We start from the raw sequence: 18353 nt of genomic DNA, 5'->3' as shown, positions 1-18353 counted from the left end.
TGAACTAAGATTATTTATCATGTGGCAAACATGGTTCTTTGCCGCTAGATTAAGGAATAACCACGCGCCCAATGACCGAGTAAAAATACACATGGGAGAAAAGACCGGGGAAATGTTTTGGAAGAAGTTGGAGAGTGATTTGCACGCTCCTTGATGAAAGTGGAAGAGGTTGTACACTTACAAAGAAATATTGAAAAGGAGATTTGACTATAGAATAAGATAAATGCTAACCTGTTACCCAAAAAAAAAAAAAAGATAAATGCTAACCCTTTGCTGATGTGTTTATTGGAGTACGATTCTCTCCGCTATGTTTTTTTAGATCCATTTTTATTTGAACGATTACAATTAAACCAAATCAACATTTTTCATTGACGTTTCTATAAGAGAAACAAAGAAGAAAGTGAGATAGGAGTTGAAGGGAGGAGATTTGGAGATGAGAGAATCCTAATCTACGTTTGTTTTAGCTCCATAGCTCCAAGTGTTGTTTTTAATTGATAATTTAAGTTCAATTCTAGCAGCTGGGTGGTTTACCGAAACATTCATTTTTATTCTTCACACATTTTTTTTGTTAATTTTGTTAATTTTGTCATTTGGTCTCTCTCAATTTATTCGATTCAACGGCCAAAAATTAATAAAAGTGTGAAAAGTAAAAAAAGATGTGTAGTTAGCACCACTCTTATTTGAACTCTACTTATTTTCGTAGTTCTCATTATCTACTTTTATTCAAACATTTGACGTAACATAATCTTAACGCGTTACTTATCGTACAGTCTTAAAAGCTTGAATATTTCATTTTCGATTTTTTGTATAAGATATAAATATCGTACCTCTTGCACGTTAACACAAATTTTCGAATAAAGATCAGAATCAGAGTTATGATTTCATGCAAAAATAGAATAAGTTCTCAACTCTCTATCATGTAAATTCCCATATGATATTCTCCTTTTCTAAGAAGAAAAGAATTTTGGTGTGATTAAACCTTGGAGTTGGAGGTACCACAATGCTAAAGGAGAAAGATACCATTATCCTCCTTTAACAAAAAGGGAAGAAAGAGGATGTCTCATTAACCAAAAAAGAAAGAGATAGAAAAGTGGTGTTTACATCCATTTGCTATGATAAGGTTCTACTTCGTCATGCATTACAACGATCTGAACTGTCTATATTTTAGTATATCTTGCATAGATCATCCTTACGAAAAAAATTAGATAAATCCAAAATCACTGGACATTCATTTATAATGAAAAAAAAAAGATGAATACGATTCTACAAAGAAACATGAAAGAGATTGTTTGGATCATTAAAATACATTACGAAATGAATCCTACAAAAACGCATATCAAAAGCGTGTGTTCTCAAGTCCTAACCCCATAAATAAAAGGCTACAAATATCAAATATGTTGGTGAGGAATAAACTTAGAGATACGTTTTGTCTTGACTCTTTTAGAGATGATACTGATAACGAAAGAAATACAAGTGGGAATGAAACCGAATCCACACAAATCGTGCTTGCTCACAACACCTACCACCTACCACCTACCACCCCAAAACTGCAATTTTAATTTTTATTAGGGAAAACTGTGTCATTTTACTCAAAAATCCCTTTATACCAAGTTTGCAGACAATTTCAAAGAAAAATACAAATTGGGTTTGTCTGCTGAATTTAGGAAGATACCACTGAAAGATAGAGACTGTCACCAAACCAAACCACATTGTTAATAATCTGGTTTTGGTCAGAAAAGAACAATTAACTATCAAAGCAACCGGTCTTATTAGCGAGAAAAAACTTGGCTTCGTAGGTTCAAACACTCACGTTTTATGTCTCCCTCATCACCTAACATGTCATGCGAAGATAGAGATAGAGAGCATAATTTACCAATTCTCACCGTACTCAGCCGGATAGGATAAATTTCCAATAAGAAGCTATAGCTTCTCTTGACTGATGACTGCAACTGCTCATTAACAACCTTGATCATGATCTGCAATCTGCACATAAACAGAATAACGTCCAATCGACCAAGAAAGAAAAAGAAAGCAGCAGTAAGTTTCCTGCAATGACTCCATAAAAATAATGCAACGAAGGTCTAAACAAGATTCTCTAAGGGGAAAAAAAAACAGCCCTAAGATGCTTAGCGTGGTCACTTTAGACTCCCAAATCAGTGTTGTAGCTCCATTTGCCATCCCATCTGCCACTGCATTCTTCTCTCTATAGACATGCAGTAATGTACAGTGTTCAAATTGCTGCATAAAAAATCTGCACTTCAAAAGGGGCGACGGTGGATAACATTACCTTGTTTCATCAATTTTACAATAATAGCGAAGTCCGTCTGAAATCTGAATACATCTTTAGTGCTTTCTTCTAAATTGCAAACTGCAAGCTAAACTGTAATCCCCAGATTTCTACTTCAATATCCCCTGCCAAGATTGGTTTAAATAACTTTCCCTGCTCTAATTCCGCCAGATGCCATTCTCCTCGGCCCATCAACATTCATATTCTGCCATTCCATTTCAGGAGGCTCCCAAGCAAGAAAGACCTGTACTTCCAGTTGGTTTTCGAGAATAGGGGAACTGGCATCCAGCCAACCTCCCACAGATACCAACATGTGAAATCAACAGGTTACTCCTTTCAAGATTATCGCATTACAGGTGTTTTTCTTTAAGGATTAGCCAGCATTCCGGCCATATAATCCAATAAAGGCAGTAACGAGCTGGTTTGGCACTCTGATGTCTCCCAAATGCTTTGAGCTGTGCTGCAATCTCTCTCAATATATGAAATATAGATTCAACGGGTCAATGCCGTAATTGGCATACAGCAATTTTCCAACAAAAGCTCCAGCAAGAGCCAGGCCGTTTGCCGCCTTCAAAGAAGAGGCCATATGCAGACACTAAAGTGAACATTTCAAGTGTGTCCCCCATAGATGTGTATTACTGACTGATCCAATTACACCGCCAGGATCACAGGTAATAATCGCACCAATTTCTCTGCGCACGCAACTGCAAAATGTTTAAAAATAAAAAATAACAAGTAGTTCTGAGAGTGCAAGGACCATATGTCAGTTACCGACAAGGTACTTTTCTCTACTGTGCAACCCTATTGAATAACAGAAATAAATTTGTTGCGATAACTTTGTTGCTTACTAATCATGTAAGGTAAATCAGACAATTATATGCATTGTAAAGATAGTACAGAAAGAGGGGCACCAAGACTTGAAAACCTTATCATATTCAGGATAATAATGTATAAGACAACAATAATCCAAGATGATCTCCACCAAACTGAAGGTGCAGACTATATATAAATAGTAGTAAAGTAAAGAGGCACACCACAATAACCATATCAGTCTATTTTCCTAAACGCAATACATTTACTTCTAGGATGAAAAAGAAACAGAAAGACAACCAGATGTGCAGATATAGAATCAGAAAAGTATGAAGTCATAAATGAAAAAATAAAAATAAAAATAAAGATTTCTTTTCATTTTTAGAGAGAGAGAGAGAGAGAGAGAGAGAGAGAGAGAGAGCTAATGTCCTTTTATCAAACCCATATCTATTTATAATATTCACTGCTTACAAACACATTGCATAGATAAAGCTACAAATTAGAGACCGGTCTAGACTTATTTGGCCCTCCTCTTTCGCATAAAAGTTATTTGCGACCCATAAAAAGGAGTTTCATCTCCAGAAAGCTCTTTGAAGGCTTATCTGGTCCATGCTCGCTCAGAGTTTGGTAATGTAGCTGATACAAAGCTACAGATGTAGAGAAAGATCAAGATTTGTTTGGTTTTCCTCCTTCACATTAGAAGCTATTCCTGATCCTGAAAAGCAGTTCTCTGAATCTTTAAAAAGAAGAAGCTCTCTCTTTGGAGGCTTATCGCTTTCCATTGACGGTGCATTCATGATCTCAGCATTTCCACCTCCTTCACCAAAGCAGTGTCTTTTACCTCCTATAGAGTTTAATGCAGTTTGTGTCTTATACAGGCCAATTTCACCTTGGCGTGAAGATTGACTGAGATGTGGAGGCTTATCCGTTTCCATTGACAGCTCAGAGTTGATCTTAGGCCTTTTTAGTGCATTCATCATCTCAGCACTTCCTCTGGCTTCATGTAAGGAGCACCGCTTCCTTTTCTTAGAGGTTAAGACAGTCTCTGTCTTACACTGACCGATTTCGCCTTGGCCAGAAGATTGACTGGGATGTGAAGGCAAGGAACCACCAGTACTAGGTTCCTTGAAGCCAGCTGACTGATTTGAGCGGAGATCTGAATCAAGATCAGTTACAGCTTTCACATGATATGAAATTATACCATCAATGTGAGCCTGAAGGTATGGCATACCATCCATAAAAGATTGAAATTGATCATTATTAAGCTCACAAACACCATTTATGACAAAAGAGAATGATGGGCCGGAAGGGATACCAGTTGGTACTGCGGTAAAACAGGATGCAGCCATAAAGGATAAAGGTTTAGAATCTGGGATTTTGGCATGACCACTGCTAGATGAAAATTTTGGAGGCATGGTGCTCGTATTGTTCTCATAGGACTTGCTCACAAACCTCACATTCACCTGGCTATTTTGATTGGAGTAGAATCTCTTGGAGAAATTCAAAGGAGAGGTTAACTTACCAATGAGATTACTTGGATTGCTCCCAGCAACTCCAGAAAATATTTCAGGATGGAGCATGCTGAAAGGATGAGCATTGTGAGTTGTAATTTCTGAGTTGCTGAAATGGCTAGCATACCTCTGGCTCCTCTTTGCGTTGATCTCTTCCTTATGAACCTTAAGATGACCTCCTAGAGCCTGGCGATTTTGTAACACCCTTTTGCAATAGAAGCAGTGGACGCCCACATGTTTCTCTGCCTTTTCTTTCTTAGGGGTTAAACGGAAATTCATTGTTGAAGTGAAAACAGCAACCCTTAACAGCGCCTTTGAGAAGAAGAAGAAGAAGATAGAAGTATAAGCAAAAACAATGAAGCGGTGAGGAAGAAGCCTTGCTTCTTTTCTCTGTTATATCAGTGTGTGGGGATGCTACAGAACCTATTGATAAAGGAGATATTTGGAAAATGACAAATCCTCATAAAACTCATTTAAGAATAGAAGACACGTTCAACAAATAAGATATAAAAAAGTTGCCACGTACAGCTCATGCATTGGAAACATTAAATCAATCCTATCGGCACAAATATATATAAAGGAGAGCCATTAATACCCAACAAACCAACAACCAAGCGCAATCCCACTAAGTAGCGTTAGCTGTATGAATTCTAGAATGCTATTGCGCTCGATTTTGCGCCATGGCTTCCCTTAGCTCCAAGTATTCCATATCTTTTCTTAAAGTCTATTTCCAAGTCTTCCTAGGTCTTACCACCTCTTTTACCCTGAGCTTCTGTCTCATAGTCGCATCTTCTAACCAAAGCATCTATAGGTCTTCGGTTCAAGTGTCCAAACCACCGATTTTCTCTCATCTTATCTTCAAATGCGGTCACTCCTACTTTACCTCAGATATCGTCGTTCTTAATCCTATGTTTCTTGCGTGCCTACACATCCATATGCATTCTCATCTGCACTACACTCACCTTTTTGCATGTATTGATTTTAGACCGCCCAACACTCCATGTCATAAAGCATTGTTGGCCTTATTATCGTCGTGTAAAATTTTTCCTAGAGCTTTAGCAGCATATGACGATCACACAACAAACTCGATGCACTCTTCCACTTCATCCATCCAACTCGTATTCTATGGTTGAGATCTCCATCTAATTCTTTATTCTTTTGCAAGATAGATCCAAGATGACAAATCATCCGCTCTAATGCATAAGGAAAATAAAATTACATGAGTAGTGAACTCGGTGCAGAAGAACTGTCATAGACCTTGTTATACATTGGGTAATAATTGCAGCTCTATGACAGTTATTCTGCGACATGTTTGCTGCTCATGTAATTTTATTTATTTAATTTTTTTTTTTTTTTGAACAAATCAATTTATTTTTCTTAAGCATTAATGACTCTTCTTCATGCAGATGTCCATAAAGAAAACTAAAAAAACAAAATTAGCAAGATAACTGGAAATTGCAACCCCCCTGCTATGGAAACTCATAAAGCTAACTGATAGCAGCTTTCCAATTAAGCCAAATAACTGAAAATGACAAATTCTTAAAATCTGTAGGCCACAATAAAGACCATACTCTTGTAAAAAAATTTAAAAACCCGTAAATTAAAATTAAAAACTACACATACCTTTGCTTCACCAGTTGATCTAGAGAAGCCATAAAGCCCCTTTTTTCACGCCATTCTTCACTGCTGGAGTATTAAGCCAAAATAACATCATTTTCACATGAATGATAAGCATCATACCCCTTTTCTGCACTGCTCCTTTTGAGGGTAAGAATATACGACATACAAAGGATGTCAAACTTACTCCAAACCATAACAAGCCCAAGCAGTTGGGTTTTATGTAGTTCTCTTCAACATCGTTCAAAATGCAAAGCTTGAACCATTTTGGGTTGGACTCAACTTGTTTTCAGTAGTCTTTTCATAACCATTTCGAATTTTCAAATGGTTTCATGTACTATACTTGAAATTTTTCCAGCAGGCTCAGAAGGCTTCAAGTAAAGTACTTCAAAACTTTTTGTTTCAGCTACATTACTTGAAGTTATGTCAAACTAGTTTCAAAGCTTAATAAAAAGTGTCAATGAAAACATGAAAAGTTTACAACAGTAGAAAAGATGAAAATGCATTGTCTCTAGATAATAATTTACTACAGTTTAGGGCTATCCACGCCCCAGTTCTAGGCAGCAAACTCACTTTCGGAATTAAGATGAAGAGTAGTAGGGTTCTTGCAAGTTTTACGGTAATGACCAGTTGAGCCACATTTTCCACAATTCCGTGTAGACTGCTCTTCTCCACGAGACATTTTTTTGGGTTGAGACAGAGTTCTTTCCTTCTTGCACCTTTCACTTGACCTCTGTTTAGAAGAAAGTTCTGGTGATGATACCCCAATATCTTTCAATGCACAATCCAAAACCCTCTTAGCTGTCGAATAACTTATATTCACTCCAAGATCTTTCTGCACATCCTCAATGATATTTTTCGGTTTGCATTGGCACAAAACACCCTTGTATTTCGACTTTACAAACTCACCAATGAGCAAGCTGCTTGCTTGTCGGTGACTGCCATTTTTTGCATCTAATGAACTGAGATTTTTAGCATCTGATGAACAAGAGTGGCGACTATCATATTTTGTTATCATGAAATAATCCGAGTTTGGCGACTTGGTTGCATGGACTTTCCATGTGCAGTTGTCGTTCACACATTCAACAGCAAATCTCTTTCTCGTGGACCTCTTAACTTTGAACTCAAAACTTCTTTTAATTGCAGCAAGGGCTAACATCTTCTGTAAATCCTTTTTGCTCTTGTACACTGAACCTAGTTCCATATCTCCCCCTGCTTTCAACCCCGAATTCAGCATCCTATTAACCGTTTCTTCTGTGAGTTTACGCCAAGACCGAGCTCGAGGTAGAGATTTAGGAGGATTGAGATGATGATCACAAAATTGCATATTTTCATGATACATATTATCAAATCGCCCACTGTCATGAGGCAAATCATCAAATTGCAAGTTTGGCTGAGGCACCTCAGAAAGTTGCAGGTTGTTTTGTTCCACATCAACTTCTATATTATCATGCTCCTTATCATTTTCGAAATCATCATGGATCAATCCATCAACACAATCCGAATTTGCTTGAGTCCCTGAACTGAAGTCCATTGGCATTCGACTGGAAATGAAGTCAAAGGAATTTTGTTCTTCATGTTGAGTGTGGGGATCTAATGAATGAGATTTTGTAGTATGGGTTGCAAGGCCGATTGGAGCTTGTTGATTACTTCCACTTCCAGAAGCTAATACCCTGCGTTCAAGAGTAATGCACAATGGAATTTTCCAGTCCCGTGCAACACTCTCACAAATAAATGCAGCCACGTCGTTATCATCTACTACTTCTGCAGGATACGGATGAGATTTTCCACTATATACAGCTTTCATTATAATTCCATATTCATTTGGGTCGACCTTCATGAGACCATACAGCCTATCTCGAAGCTCCTCATAAGTAAGTTTTTCAGAAACAACTAATGCCTTAGTTTTGCCACCCTTATATAAGGAATTCACCCACTTCCCATCATATTTGATCAAAATTGTCAAATTAGTCATTTTCCTGAAAGTAAACAACTTTAACAATCATATAAAAGTAATACTTAACAAAACAATTTCAAAACAAATTTTTCAGAACTACATGCTCGAGATGGCTTCTACATTGTAGTAGGTACTCAAGGGGGCATCTAACAACACTCCATAAGCAGTTCAACAATTCTATGATTTGATTGGACAGTTAAGTGATTAAAAGGCTCTCTGTACCAATCTGAACCAGGATCAGCCTGGTCAGCAGCCTAACAAAACCAGTACAATGCGAGTGTTGAAATACAAATGCAGAACTCATTTGGTCTATACAGTAATAAGTTTGTAGATGAATAAGTTGTTAACTGGGATTAAAATGTTGCACACAAATAAATACACAATATCAATCCAAAAGGGCACAAAAGAATGCAACTTATTAGAGAACTTACGTTCAACAATCTACCGATAACGGCCTACCAGCTCTTAGATGTGCAAAAACAAAGAGAGAATTGTCATTGGCTACAACTGGGTAAGTTCTTCCATCAGGGGCTACCTTTTGCAAACAAAGATGATGCTTTTGAAACAACGTAGCTTGTGATTTCTGCGTCATAAACACTAAATCCTAACTGAATCTACAGCATAGCGTTTCATTTGTTTTGGTGCAGAAAGGGGGCAAAATCGCTAAAGAAAATCAATTGCATAATTTAATCCAACAAAATCAAAATTTAACATCAATAAAGAGTATGAGTTTTACCAACGGCGAAAGCTACAGAGTGTTGCTGACGATGGGGCGGTGGCGCCCGCGGTGGCGCCCGCGGCGGAGCCGACGGAGTCGTTTGGAGAGCTTTAGGTATGGAGCAAGCTGTCGTACGACGGGCGTCGAGCAAGGCGCCAAGGCGTGGTGGATTTTGGTGGATTTTAGATAAGTAACCTGGAAATGGATATTGAACCTCGTGGGTATCGGTTTTGGGCCTTGAGCCTGGCCATGAATGAAATTGGATCACAAATTCTTTTAAGGCCCATTTATGAAAGCCTATAGAATTAATCGACACCACAAATTCTTTGAAGGCCCATTTATAAATGCCTATAGAATTACCCAACACACCTCTCTCCAGAAAGCTTACTAGTACTGTCCCATTAGTTATAGGGGTGTGATATCCACACACCCTATTTTACTTCTCACACACTTTTTAATTTTCAACCGTTGGATCGGATGAATTGAAGAAGATCAATGGACAGAAATAATTGGAGAAATTTTTATCCTCGCGACATATTTTCTATGTTATCGAAATACAGCCTGGTACACCACATCACAAAATAATTGGAGAAATTTTTATTTTCAAGTATTCTTCCAATGTGATGTACCGGACAGGCTCCTGAGTACATTGAAAAATCTCCCCCTCCTCACCAATAGTCTAATCCTAGTAGCTTAGATTGTACAAATAAATACTTGAGAAAAAGTACTCTTATTTGTGAAATGATGTCGCAAAGTTGGATTGATTTGAAGAAAATAAGTGATTGACTTTCACGCAGAAAGAGAACACGAGAGTGAAAAATCGCCAATTAGGAATGATAGTTCCACCATTGCCCCTTTTGTGTCAAATCATCAAAACATGAACCATACAAACACAACCCCAAATGTAGAGTTGGCCGTCTAATAATAATTAGCATATTTTGTTAGTGTAGGGTTGAAAGAATACTTGAATTTAGGACTCTCAAGGACAAGGATTTTGGGTGGAGGACCAATTGCTGTTTTAGGTGGTTGAGTGGCTCCAGGTTTGTCCAATTGGGTAGGCCATTGGAAACACAACTTGATTCTTTGTTTGTTTGTTTCAGTTACTCCAAAGACCAAACTAGGCCCCAAGCGAGGCTATTGCAATCCTTGAGCTCAGTCTTGTCAGCCCACCATAGTTGTCGAGTGCTCTCATACTATCGTGATCAATTCAATGTGATACATATGTGTTACCTTTATAATTAATTAATAATTATTAGCAATTGTACATGCGTTATGCATATGCTTATGAAAATTTTAAAAATAAAATTTACAAAGAGAGAAAATATAAATGACCGTTAAAACTTTTTGGTGATGACCTTTAAACGATTTTTAGTGCTAAAGAGATTATTTATATCTTTAGTGACTATTTTTGGATAACTATTTCGCCACTAAAAATTTATTTTATTCTGGAGTAAAACGTGAAAGAGAAAATGGGGTAACTGATATGGTTACTTTTCTTTAATTTTGTTGATAGGGTTAATTTGATCGTTTTACACTATTTTAATCGACGAAGAAGATTTTGTTAATAGGTCGTTTAAGTGTTGGTTCTTCATAATTAACTTAATATTATGGCAATCATTTACCAAGTTTTTGTGTGTCTAGGCATCAAAATCTGGTCGAAATGATTTGAGAAGTGATCTGAGACCACACTATGTGGATATTTATATATTTGCACCAAATCATATTTACAACTAATTCAAAACGTCCTTTCAAACTATTGATGATAAATACGAGCACGAGGTTTTGTCAACCCCATATTTGTCGTTCTTTCCGACTCAAAAATACGCCAAATATACTTTACGATAAAGACAAGTTCTATTAATTATGTACACTTTATTAATATCTAAATTTGGATTCGGTACAACTGAACTAGCTTTACGCTAAACTCTATAACATCTCCTCTAAATAATTGTTCATAAGTTGACGCATTTTGTCAAATCTGCCAAGTGGTCACTTGCTAAATGGAAGTCAATTTCAGCTTATATGATTTGCCCTTTATTGCTTCGAGTCCTGAATCGGTAGATCTCCTATCCTATACCTCCAAGTCCTAACCCTGAATTCCAAGGCAAATGCAATTCATGCACGACTCACTTTTAGCAGCAACTTCTCCTAATATTAATTAGATATAATATATACTGCTTGCATGCAGATTATACAACATATTCGGCATGCAAAGCCCTAGAAGAACCAGATCGAATTCCCTTCTTAGCTAGGGATCCAGTTCTCTGGCAATCTATACTTTGGCATTAGGGTTTAGCTAGGGTCATTGCAATGGAGACCATTGGCACAATTCATCCACTGTTTTAGGGGTTTTGGGTTTCAACGAATCAATTACATAATGCAATTCATGATCATGATCACATCATATCGTGCTTCTGTAAAATATAGTAATAAGTAAATGATTTGGCAAAGTACGTACGTAACTGTAATTTCCAAAAAAAAGGGGGAAGAAAGTTCCATCATTTTTGTAAAGGATAAAGAATTTCTTTGTCGAAAGTAGTTGCAAGAATTGAAGTTTCTACAAGTGGAGAGAGGACTATCGATCTCAATGATCAACTAGATGTGAGTCTGGTGACAACACGACCAAGGAAAATAATTTTCACATATTTTTTATCTCTCTTTGCACATTCGCGTTTAATTATGATCTTTATATCAAATAAAATTAAAAAAAAAAATCAAGAGATAATTATAGACAAAATGTGTCAAAAAGAAAAACAAAATAAAGGTGCAAAAATCATTTTCCTTTTGCAAGTGGAGAGAGGACTATCAATCTCATTAATCAGCTAGAGTGGTGACAGCATGACAAGTGACATGGGTGTTTATATAGGATTATATATGTGGCATTAATGTGGCTGCCCTGCCCTAGCTAGGCAGCCTGTTGGGTGTGTGGTTTGTCACTGTTTTTGCCAGTTATATGCTGCAGCCACTTAAGATGTTGATGTGGGATTTCTTTGACGTTTATACGCCCCAACTTGGTTGCTCCAGAATGCTCGGATCCAATTGGAAATATATACAATCACCAACACTCCTTGTCCATTCAGCTTGGCTACACAAGCAAGTTATGGTCTCACTCTTCTGGTGAAAATTTTCTGCCAACTACTTGCATATATACGATCCAAAACAAACATGCATGCCACGTTCTATTGTTCAAAAATATTGAGTGGTTCAAATTCACATACTCACGATATAACGCATTTATCCGATAATATAAGTCTGCTGACAAGAGATATTACCCACACATGTATATAAGTTAATGATATGCATACATATATTTAAATATGTCGAAACTATATAAAGAAGTATAAACAGTGTCTTAGAGCATCTCTAATGATGCTCTCTTATTTTTAGTTCAATTTTAGCTAAAAACTAGAAAGTTACTTTAGAAGCTCTCTAAAAAAATTCTTCTCCAATGATACTTTTTAGTTTAGGGAGTCATAATGATTGTGGACTAATAAGAATAGAGTTTTTAGTTAAAATATTAGCAATTAATGCTAGGAGCTCTTCTCTCGTCCCTTAGATTTAGAAGGTGAATAAGGAGTGTGATTGGAGACGATTTTTTCCAAATTCTCTTTAAAATTTAGCTAAGAACTCATTTGAGATGTCCATTGAAGATGCTCTTACACTAATTAGGTTAATTGTAATAAGAAAGTAAAGTTAGTTGCATGGTTAGGTTGCATAAAGTGTAGGGGGGCAGTCAGCCCTATATATATTGACTCATGATTTATGTCTTCTAACCCCACCTGCCTAACTTTAATATTAAGATGCTTTAGCGTTTTCTATTCCCATATATAATCAGATCTCATTGGTCTGGTTCATGCACCTTGACAAGTCCTAGTGATTATATAGAAATACACATAAGTAAGCAAGCACAAAAGAAAAAACAGAAACGAAAAGTTAATTAGATTGGAAATTTAGCAAACTGATCGAGAAGGCTAAGAACTTTTAAGAGAGGCGTAGAAAAAGGGCGGTGGAAAAGTAACAAATCCTGTATATTGAATTCGTGAATTGCTCAAACACCTACAGAACAAGAATCTGACATATATCATTCGAATATTTTGTGTTGCAATGAGTCCCAACCGGAAAAACACACCATGAGAGTTTTCTTAAGAAAGAGTCAATTTCCACAAACATAAGATGGTTTTTGATATCAAAATTTCCAACCACTTCACCTTCATATTCCTTTTCGTCATACATCTCACGTGCTTCGAAATTCAATCCTCACCCTCGAGTATGTAAATTCGTTCTGCGTAAAAGGTTAGTCAAATTCTTCTAGAAAAAACAGATTCCAAGATCAATTTGGTATGCAATTAAAGTGCTTATTCCACAAGCCATTTGTTAGACCTTGGTCAAAGGGCAAGACATAGAACAGTCTACTAGAGAGAGAGAGAGAGAGAGAGAGAGAGAGAGAAGAGAAAACGAACTTGAGTATTAATTCTGTTCTATGGCATCAAGTATTAGTTACTTAATCAAAGTGTGGTAAAGATTGGCAGGTCTTGGCAGTTGGTAGTTTATTCAGATCAGCTGCGGGAATATGTTTTGTTAATTCATCCATGTGGGCCTTCTCCATGCAGTCAATTATTCTATCAGAAAAAAGAAAGACAAAGCGGAACACATGATTCGCATCCTAATATGCATACACTGTGCTCCAGTGAGCAGGGTTTGGTGCGTAAAAACTAGAAAGCTCGGAAAGGAGAGTTTGGCGGGGGTACTGTTCTCCACATACCTACATTTGCATAATCTCGACCTACCAAAATATTAAGAAAAAAATTAGGAAACTAAAGGGGTTGGGTCAAAAGGCAAGGGACTTTTCTTGATTCCAATAAAACTTACTTGGTGTGCGATATTACTTTAAACTTTTTTTAAGTAGTCAATCTTCATTATCCCACTTTTTGTATAAAATAACTAATTAACATGGGATATCATTCAACGATATAGCGAAAGAGGACCTATAAGTCTTCCTTAATTGCGTTGGTTAAAATAGAAAAAGCTTAAAACATATGTATGACAAACGCAAGTGGTTCTCTACCACAGTGGTGGAAAAAAGTGTTGTCCTTACACTACGACGTGGGCTCAAATCCTATTGGCTCTCTAATATAACATCTAATCTAACAAATTTATCGTTTGACAAAAAAAAAAAAGGATGACAAACATTAATAAATCTAAGGAAGAACGTAATCATGCATTCTTATGCATCAATACTCTTATTGTTGTGAGGATGTTAAACAAGGTTAAACAGTCTCACACATCAATGAAATGTGAAATCTTGCACGGGCTTATAGTAAGTTAGGCTACTCACCATATTGCTAATTGGTTTTAAGGTAAAACCTCAATTTCTTTCATGGTATCAGAGGTGTTTGGCCCATATATGAAGCTCAACGACCATACATGTTTCACGTCACTCAATTCAATTATCTACATGTTCGTTATACACAAGAGGACGTGAGAAGATGCGAACTCAATTCAATTATCTACATGTTCGTTATACACAAGAGGACGTGAGAAGATGCGAAGGTAAAAAGAGTTCGACACGTTCTTACAACCTCTAACCAGAAGTCATATAATGAGTTAGAGTTACGATGGATCAACAAAGTTGAACACTTTAATAGTTTAACAAATCAAAGACTAGGGTTTATCCAGTATGCGTGTGCACATATGCAATCGTGTGTGCACGTGGGAAGAAAGGAACCGAACACTACATGATGTGCTTTTCAGCCAGCCCTTCCTTGGAGGTCACTGACTAGTAACCTCGTAGATTCGTGGGGGTTTTGATCTCTTGCCTTCTTATATGCAATATAACAAAATTCATATTATATAATCCTTGTAGAATTAGGCTTAGTTAAATTAGTTAACCCAATGTATATATTCTTCTCTAACACTCAAGTTTAAGAGCTCATTTAGATGTACTTTTAAAATGACTGAAAGCACTTTTAGGGAAAATATTTTTTGGTTCCAAAAGCACTTAAAGTGCTTTCTGCAAGAAGCACCAGTTTCGTGCTTCTTCCAGAAAGTACTTTAAGTGCTTTTCAGAATTTACTTGTATTTTTACTAAGGATTGGTTCCAAAAACATTTTCACCAAAAGCGTTTTCAACCATTTTAAAAGCACATCCAAAAGAGTTCTAAGTCTCTTTTTCCCTGATTTAAATTAACTTAATGCAAACTATCGCTTGTATAAAAAAATATCTAAAAAAAAACCCCTGTTGTCTCAAACAGTTTATCATAGTAATTAGTTTTAAGTTCCTCTATTATCGCCAATATATATATGATTCTTCAATTACAACCAAGTTATTGATTAAATTCCTATATGATCTTTTCCAATCTTTAACCACTAAATTCATTGGTTATCAGGCCTCACAAAGAACATCATACCTTCTGCGATTGAAACTGGTCACATCTAAACACACACACACACATATATATATATTTGTTCCTCACCTTTCCTTTTTCTTATCTTTTAAAATAATGGTTTAACTTCCTTTTACTTACTTTGTATTGATCATATTTGCGTAGTTTCAACTATCAAGAGTTGGTGGTACCGTCCATGAATCCAATTAATTGCAGCTTGATTAATATTGTTAATAATTTGTCATCATCAGAAACCACTTTCTAAAATCTCAATTAATGACTGCACTAATCAACCTTTATTGCTTTAAATTATAGTTCTTCGCTTTCTTGTGTTTTCATGTGCCAACTGCTAACTACCACAATAACCAACTTCTCCATTTGAAATAATCAGGTTTCTGTGCTTTAATCCATCCGTTAATTCATTATTGGTTCATGTTATAATTATAATAATTTGGTTTAGTTTATATGGTTTAAATAATTAAACTTTTGGGTGTTAACATGTGATTTGTCCGGCTTCGTGGAGCGCTAACTTAGTTATCCGAAGTTTTTTCATGATTTTAGGTAATCCACTCTACTAAATAATTAATTTTTAACATGCGTGTTTAAAGCCTTACCCAAGCCAGGTGGTGCTTTTTCAGGTTTATAATATATTGATACATCTACTACTGCTAAATAAAGGGAAGAACGTAGCGAAAAAGTAAATGTTATATACAAGTTAACACGGAGAAACCAAAACCGACACACAAAACGAGTTTTGATTATTTACTATTCCAGAATTAGTGGGCCAAAAGAAGAATACCCACTTTGAAATGCCATGAGTTCAAATTCTACGCACAAAAGTTGGCACTCAAGTTTCAAAATTGGACAATAATAATTATAATAAAAGGCGTCCTAAGCTAATTAGACTTTTGTTTTGCGAGTATCAATAGAGAAACATCTACTGTACCTAGATTTATTCTTACTTTGCAAATAAACGGTTTCTAATAATAATAATAATAGCCGCACTACTGTTACTGTATATTGCAAAACCTAAATTTTGTGTGAGGATGTCAAAGGAGAATCCAAAATCGAATGTCATGAAAACATAACTGTAAACAGGAAGCAAAATTTGAACTGAGCACTAACCATTCATTTCCGCCAAGGTAGTCGTGTCTGTCACTATATGTGCTTCCCTGTAGTAGTACTTTCTGTCCCCGCACGTATTGTGAAGCAATTTGTGTGGTTTGTCAATGCCAAAGCCAGTCAGATGAGATGTGGACAGGGCCTATGTGTATTTGCATGGCCAATGAAAATTGAAGTGTCTTTCTTTTTACTAGTGGACTGCAACATGTTCCTTGATTAGTCTCGGTTGTTTGAACGATTAAAACCATTGTTCAATTTTATTTTTTTACTTTTTGGCCTAAGTAATTAAAAAGTTGCTTAGAAACAATGTTCAAGTCATGGGATTTGATAGCGGACTTAAAAATCACTTACATATGTTTTACGCTCAATCATGGTGCATTATAACTAAGAAATATTAAATTGATATCATGAGGAAATATTAGATTGAATGGGTGATTTTATTCATAGGGTAATCCCTTCATATAAACATCACAAGCCTTGAACTTTAAGGATTAAAAATCCTTAAAATGTAGGAAATCTAAAATACATTAAATTACAATTCTTGTAAAATAAAGAATCTAACTTATGTTGGTTTTTTTTTTCGATATGTTGGGTTTAATTCTATCAAATAATGACCAAATTAAGCACTGCAAAGTTTGCAAGTTGGTCGGGGAGTTAGTGCTATGGTTTTCATGAGAGATTATTTTCATTTAACTAACTTGGCACAATTTTCATTTTCCTATGAGCATCCGGTGGCTCTTATATATGGAAGGCATACAATGCAAGCTACAAATCCATTTAATGCTGTGCTTTGGTACCATTTGTCCCCGAATTGTGAAGCAAGTAATTGGGTGGTTTGTCATTGTCATTTGTCAAAGCCAATCAGATCATATGAGCTAGGACAGTGAAGTGTCATGGCTTTTCACAAATAGCTTAAGACTGCAACATTTTTCCTTAAAGTTTTTTGCAAGTTGTATGTTGGATGTTACTAGGATTGCCATGCAATTACCCTATTTTCATCATTTCACCAAGCACTCATGGTGTCGATGACCCCACCCGATCTTGTCGCCTTCAAAATTTTTCTACTCACTTTGATGTTTTAATTTGTCATGGACGGTCGATGTACGTAGTAATTAAACGTGTATCGCATGTTCCATGTTGTTGAGATATATAACGAAAGGGTAATATTAGACAAACCAGATTTTAAAACAAAATGTTGTAAACCAAATGATGTGGTTGAAGATCATCGAATTATTACTTAAGTGTTGATTAACGTGTTTATTTATTATTGGTGACACATTATTTAGTTTGCAAATTTGGTTTAAAGATTTGGTCTCTAGCATTACTCTATAGTGAAAAGATGAAAAAAAAATGACTTTCATTGATGAATATTAGCAGAAAGGTTTCGTAAAGAAGAGAGGGAAAGAGAGATCATTTCACACTTGACAATTTAACAGAACCTAAAACTAAATCTTATCCTCTCTATCCTTCTTAACAGAATGAATTACAAAACTCTCTAAGTCTAGTACAAGGACAGAGGAAGACCCATGACAAAATTACTATCAAGGTCCACGGTAGTAAGGCTGGAAATGGAGTCAGTATTTCCTACCATAGTACCTCATGCGAAAGAGAAGTCCTCGACATTGATAACACACTTGATAATTAAAAGAAAAAATAAAAATCATTTTGCACTGCTCTATTTGAAACTATAAGGAAGAAATCATGTACGTTTGATTACGTTAAAGTTAACTATATGTTTATTGTTGCAAGCCTTTTTACCACAGTGGTGTAAATTTTGTGTCTTTGCATGACAGCGTGGGTTTGAACCCCGTCGATGACTAATCTAACATTTAACTTACTAACACTATCACTCGACTCGAAAAAAAAAAATTATATGTTTATAGTTCTTGCTTGCAAATGAAATGAGCTTTTTTTTTCCGAAATCTATGGTCATAATAGTATTTGTTCTG

The 18353-nt window shown here is 36.0% G+C and overlaps 1 protein-coding gene across 4 annotated transcripts; it reads right to left on the bottom strand.

The window, feature by feature from the left end:
- Positions 1 to 3527: 3527 nt before the first annotated feature.
- LOC103951284 lies at positions 3528 to 9068 on the bottom strand. 4 transcript variants are annotated; one of them, XM_048591111.1, is made up of 3 exons: positions 8919 to 9068; positions 6232 to 8204; positions 3528 to 4920 (listed from the first exon to the last, which is right to left on the bottom strand). In XM_048591111.1, exon 3 carries the CDS (start codon positions 4885 to 4887, stop codon positions 3745 to 3747), a length of 1143 nt encoding a protein of 380 aa, XP_048447068.1. In that variant the 5' UTR covers positions 4888 to 4920; positions 6232 to 8204; positions 8919 to 9068; the 3' UTR covers positions 3528 to 3744. The 4 variants fall into 4 exon arrangements, with proteins under 4 accessions (XP_048447068.1, XP_048447066.1, XP_048447067.1 ...); XM_048591109.1 differs by lacking the exon at positions 3528 to 4920 and adding an exon at positions 8614 to 8717 and having other exon boundaries at positions 6647 to 8204; positions 8919 to 9067; XM_048591110.1 differs by lacking the exon at positions 3528 to 4920 and adding an exon at positions 8718 to 8765 and having other exon boundaries at positions 6647 to 8204; positions 8919 to 9062.
- Positions 9069 to 18353: the final 9285 nt, after the last annotated feature.

This window comes from the organism of the source record quoted next, unplaced genomic scaffold, assembly GCF_019419815.1.
Source record: "Pyrus x bretschneideri cultivar Hongxiangsu unplaced genomic scaffold, Pyrus_bretschneideri_v1 Contig33, whole genome shotgun sequence".
Taxonomy (NCBI): Eukaryota; Viridiplantae; Streptophyta; class Magnoliopsida; order Rosales; family Rosaceae; genus Pyrus; species Pyrus x bretschneideri.
Note: the sequence above shows the minus strand (reverse complement) of the source record. Positions and strands in the feature narration are given on the sequence as shown.

Coding starts and splice junctions, on each gene's coding strand:
- LOC103951284 (XM_018648438.2), bottom strand. CDS start 8,200: ATGACTAATTTGACAATTTTGATCAAATATGATGGGAAGTGGGTGAAT.